This window comes from Phaethon lepturus, unplaced genomic scaffold (genome assembly GCF_000687285.1).
Source record: "Phaethon lepturus isolate BGI_N335 unplaced genomic scaffold, ASM68728v1 scaffold25641, whole genome shotgun sequence".
Lineage (NCBI taxonomy): Eukaryota > Metazoa > Chordata > Aves > Phaethontiformes > Phaethontidae > Phaethon > Phaethon lepturus.
In genome coordinates this window covers 3,966-9,639 of record NW_010519108.1, presented here as the reverse complement: position 1 = coordinate 9,639, position 5,674 = coordinate 3,966, and the positions used below count along the sequence as shown (strand labels likewise).

At 49.6% G+C, this 5,674-nt stretch overlaps 1 protein-coding gene across 1 annotated transcript in view; it reads left to right on the top strand.

Moving 5' to 3' along the window:
- Window positions 1-1,625: 1,625 nt before the first annotated feature.
- The window catches only part of CRYGS (crystallin, gamma S), a gene marked incomplete at its 3' end in the record, with an annotated part of 7,391 nt that continues 3,342 nt past the window's right edge, over window positions 1,626-5,674 (top strand). The window contains exon 1 of the mRNA XM_010296938.1: window positions 1,626-1,674. Coding sequence (XP_010295240.1) covers window positions 1,654-1,674 — 21 coding nt within the window. The remainder of the gene's footprint in view (window positions 1,675-5,674) is intronic.

Below are 5,674 nucleotides of genomic sequence, written 5' to 3'. Positions count from 1 at the left end.
TTTCCTACCTTGAATATTTCTTGTAAAGTGTATCAACTTGAATGCATAGTGTTCTCATGTGCCAGTGGAATCTGTGCTGGGGACGTGTGCTCGTAGCTGAGCACCTAACTAAGCTAGGCAAAATAAGCAAAGACTTATGGATGACCGACGGCGGGAGCTGTATGTGCCTTCTGGAGAGCTACCCAACCTGAGAGTGAGAGGAAGGCAGGGGCCTTTAGTGCTCGGGTGTACACAGCTGTTGTAATGCTAGAATTTTTCTGAAGGTCCCTCTTGGCTCCTGGGGAGGCAGGTAATGCAGTGCAAGGTGAGTTTATTATATTTAACTGACTTTTAAAGGAGGGATGTGCAAAGTGACCCCAGCGGAGCTTTGAGATGTCCTGGTGAACCTACTGAGTTGCCTTGCGGTAGGACCTGGATTGTGATTGAACTCTGATCTTCCCAAGAAAGCATTTGAATTAAAAATAAAAAAAAAAGTAAAATCTAAGTGGCCTCACAGCTTTCTAGCAGTAAGAGCTGTAAGCGACAGCGCTGGGACACCTAAAACGGGAAGAGGACGAGGTGCTGCTGAGCGTGTCTGTCTCAGGCTGTTGTACCTGACTGCATTTAGCAGAGCTGCGGCAGCGTACATGGGGTGGCACGCAGAGCTGCTGCTGCGAGACTGCTTGTCCTGACGGATTTGAAATAGGGTCTGTATGTTTCAGGCGCTGCTGTGCCAAATTCGTTTCCCTTTGTTTCACTAAGCCTTTGGGCTGGTACAGTGAATAGCTGCAGAGGTGTTTTTTTATAATGCGCTGGCGGCGGGGGGGTGTGAGTGTACATAAGCCAGCAATCCTCGCCCTCCCTGCTCAGTGGGCCAGAGTGTGGCTAAAAGAAAGTCTTTTGCTCAAACCTCAGACAGTGGTGTAAGAGTTTTGAGTTGAATTTGTGACACTGGCAGATTTTGTCAGAAATTTGAGCACCATTCTTTACTACTTGCTATGTGAAATCACTTACTTCGGGGGTGTGTGGCCAGACATACCTCTTTTCCTCTATGTCAAGCAGCATTTGGAGCAACGTAGCTCAAGCTGAGGGCGTGCTATAAAAATATGCAGCCTTTTTGCTGCACAGATACTTCCATTGGGAGCTTTTGAAGCAGAGCCTCCACGCAGAGGCTGTTCTTTGCAAGCCTGTGGTGCCTGCCCTGAGCACGCGTTGACCGCTTCCTAGCTGCATCCTTCGCTGCGTGGGCACATTCTCTGATAAATATTGGGTCTCTTCCTTACAAATGGGGATGGGCATTTTAGAGCTGATGAGGAGGCCTTCTTGTTTAACGTGCTTGAAAGGGAGAGAGCAGCCAAATTGCCCCCTGTCCTCCAGGACTTGGCAGGGGTCTGTGTGTTTTGAGTGCATTTGGCAGAGTTTTGGTGTTCTGACTCAGCAAATGGTAACAAAGGGAGGATGGCGAAGCCTTCCTTTATTCCATAATCCTGTTTGCTTTTCTGCGAACCGGCTATAGCCTCGGAATCACTGACTCAATTTTTGGATCCTATTCTCATGACAAAGCAGCTGTCTGGTTTAAAACAAGCCCATTATAAAAAGGGCGCCTCGGATCCTGGCTGTTTGTAACAGCTCCTGACATTCCTCCAGCACCGGGGAGCTTGGCTGGAACGGAAAATGTCCAGAGCTGGAACCAAGGTAAGTTTATTTGCAGCCTATTCATGATTGTGGCTAGGAGTATGGAATTTATCAGGGATAAGTTGCAGAGAAACTTTGGTTTCTTAGTTCTGCTGATAGCTTCCCCCTCTGTCAATCTGTTGGCAAGAGGAGATACTTGAAATCCGTCCTCAAATGAAGGGAGGCTGAAGCTGAGCCCTCCCTAGTCTTTCCCCAGATCTTGGCTGTTTCCTCTAGGTGTGCGTCTGCGAGAGGATGGAGCTGAACACAGCGACGTGAGGGGATATTTTAAAACGCACCAGGACCTGATGCCTTGTAAATTGACGGCGGAGGCTGCTGTGCCAGCAGCCAACGCGGCGAGCTGCATTTGCAGAGCAGAATCTCACAGAAGGCTTCCTTGGGAGGACCTGAGTCCCAACACCAGTGGCTGCTGCCACATCCCCCGTGCGTGATGGAGCAAACGGTGTGCTGCGACAGAAAGATGCCTGAATGATGACCGTAGCACCGAGTGCAATAACGTTCCCCAAGGGATGTGAACTGCCCTTTGTGATTTGGTGGAATCGGCAGAGACGAATTTAGACTGGGGAAGGAGGTAGATCAGAAAGCTCAGCTGCAGCTAGAGTGACGTGTGTCAGATGGGGATCCAGCTCTAACGCTGTGATCTTCGGTCTTGAAGTTAGCAGAACTGAGCTGGTTGGTCACGCAGACCTTGGCGCAGGGTTGGCACTGGGCAGGGGTAAACAGCTGGGAAAGGAGGGAGAGAACTTTGGGCTAGTGGCCAGTTTTTCCTGTGAAATGTTAAACAACTGTAAAGAGGCTGTGGACAGATGCACATCTTTCCATTGTATGAGTTTTGCTTTTGGGTTACGTTCCCCTTAACCTGTGGAGACGGTAAGACCCAAGAGGGCAGAGAGCCCAGAACTGGTTTTGTAGGCACTGGCCGATGCTACAGAAGATCTGGATTCAGCCTCTGCTTCCCTGCTCCTTTTGTCTGTCATCTTGGCTCAAAGTGATTTTGGGCTCTTTCTGAGCTGTCTTTGGGAACCGAGGATGGCGTGCTGCTTGCTTCTGACCTGGGGGCTGTCAGGTTGCCATGGTACAGTCTCTATGTACCCGTGCATAAAGAAGGTGCTGGGGAAATGTAACTGATGCATGCTCAAGTCTTCTGTCTGCTTAAAGAGACTTTCCTGCTGAAAGCAGTGTCCCCTGCGAGTGGCCTACAGGGGATTTGTTGATTATGTGCCGCTGTGGTGCAGCAAAATGTCCAAGAGGAGTTAAGTCAGTGAACGAGTGCGTATCTCATCTTTTCTCTGTGCCATGCTCTTGCTTAGCACATTCCACGGAGAAGAGAAAGGGCAAAGGAGAGAATGAAACACTATTTCCCACAGCCTAAGCAAGCGATCTGCCCTAGAAAGTGGTCGTTGCCCCCCATGCTGCTTTCTTAGAAAGCAGTGGGCACTACTGGCTATTGCTTACAGTTATTGTTCATGAGTTTCCTTCTAACAGACCTGCTGTTGGGAAGAAATACGATAACTGCTATGAGGTGGCCAAGGGAGTAAGAGTTTTACAGTCCTGTAAGGCAGATCTGCTATAGCAAATCTGTTATCTGCCAGGTAAGCCCCCAAAAAGCAAAGTGTGGGCAGTGAGCGATTAACGGGTTAGTGCCGTAAGCGGAGCAACTTGATGGCTTTACTGAAGGAAGGCGATTTGCGTCGGGAGTAAGATGCGACTGAAACGAAGCGACGAATCTGGAATTGAAATCTGTAATTCACCTGTCATTATACTGCAGGTGAAAAACGTCAATCTGCTCTGTTTGTGCCCGAATCATTGGAGGAAAACTGGGAAGCGCTGAGTGTGAAGGTCTGAAATGAACTGAGGGTGTGTGCAAAGAGCTGTGGTGGAGAACGGGTGGGCAGGAACCCTCTCCTTAAGCTGTCCTAAAAATGGTCTGAGAATAAACCAATGAACGACACTTTTGGTTGTTTGCTGTTCTGTGGGAATGGCCATACCCTTAATGTGCTCTCAGATTTCTTTGGCTTTGTGGCTTTCCAAGTACAGGGAAAATACCCTCCTAGGGAGCACCAGGTAGCTTTGCCAAATCAAAGTTGAGTTGTGTTAGTCTGGGTGGGGAAGGAACATCAAATGAGCTTTTCTTTGCTGTCGGAAAATTAAAAGGCCCTATCACAGCTGCCGTGATAGGGCCTGGCAAGAGGAGCTGGTCCTGCTGGGTGCCAGCCACAAAATCAAAGCAGCTCCTGCGGAGCCAGAGGTGGTGTGGAGACCCATTCCCACTGCCAGCCGCTCTGCTGTGAGGCAGGAGGAGGCATCCCCTCTGCCCGCGCAGGGTGCTGCCCGCACCCAGACCAGACCCGTGGTCTTACAGGCGTTGGCCATCGGCCGTGGTGGATGCTCACCGCGTGGACAGGAGTGGGACTGCAGATCAGAAGGGGCTGCAGAGCTCCTGGCATGAGGTTGAAGAGGGCGAGAGCTCATCAGCTGTCCCTGTGGAGGGTAATGGCTGAGCCGTGACGAGATGCATCCCTGTGTCCCGCCCTGCGGAGGGTATTACAGGGGTGCTGTGGCTTCCTTGAGCACTGGCTTCAAGAAGAGGATTAGTGGTGGTGAGTGACTGCCAGACTGCAGTGAGCAGGGCTTTCAGTGTTGCCTCTGGGCTCCTGCTGGCAGATTTTTCAGGTGATACCTCTCGGGACAGAGATGCAGAAGCAGGATCAGTAAAACACCAGCAGGGTTGTGGACGGCAAGGGCTGACCAGGATGGTTAACTAGCCCATAGTAGCAATGTGGGAAAACAGGAACTGGTCGTTTTAGCGCAGGCCTTTTACAACCTTTATTCACTTGCTGGAAAGGTGGTAGTGATCTCCCATCTCTCCATTGCACTGAAGGTGGGAAGAGCTTGCTCAGGAGGCAGAGACGTGGGGACAGGTTGCTTTGTATGTGCCGCCTGCTTTGTAATGGGAGATCGGTTTCTTGAAAGTAAGAGGAAAATGTGAGGGAAATAAATAACATTATCCTGATAAAGGTCTACTAACAGGCCCCAAGACCAAGGACATAAATCCTCTGGCATGATTAGTCTGGCTCCCCAGATACCTGGGTCAGGCTGGTGAGACACACTGACTGGCGCTAGGAAAACTGTGGCTAACATTTTTTAACACACACTGAATGAAAAAAAAAAAAAACAACTGAGCGGGTTGTCCTAGATTTGGGTCTATCTCCTGGGTTGAAACTGTGACAACGAACTGTATTTTTAACAGCAGTGATGTTAGATCGATACCAGTAGCCAAAGCACCATAGGTAAAGCCCAGCCAGCTAGGAGCAAAAGGTGACTGTGTATCTTAATACCCAAGCTGTGGAAGAACTATGGGAAAAAAGGATTACAGAGTACTGCATATTAGATATTTAAATCATTGTGGCCAGAAAAATTCTCTCCAGAGCGTCTTGGGGGGATTGGCTGATGAGGCAATCTCGGATGCTACCGGATAACCCGGCAGCATGTATGGGGCCAATGCCATTCTGGAAGGCTGGAAAAGGTGAAATGTTGTCTTGAGTATGCACAGCATTGGATCAACCAACTTGCATGTCAGTTGATTCAGTGCGAGGCTCTGGAAGACGCTGCAATAACATAACCAAACTCCTGTTACGGTGGAAGACGGGCTGGTGATTGGGTGCAGCTGAAAGGGATCTGCTGAGACCGATTCACGTCAAACTCATGTAGTTTTTGCCATGGTCTGGCATCACAATATCATAAGCAAGCAAGGGATATAGTCAAAATAGACATGATCATTCAGGAACCCTTATTGCAAAGAGCAGCTCTTGGTGAATAATTGTCATCCAGAAGGATCTCAAAGTGGGGCTGTACAAAGGACTCGTCCGCGTCTAGGGCTTGGCAGTGTTTCCGTGAAGGGCTTTTTGAAGAAAGCGTGCGTCACCTCTCCAGGCCTGGCTGGGTTGGTGATACCTCGCCAAGGGGAATGGGATTTTCTCACCAGCCCTCGAGATCATTT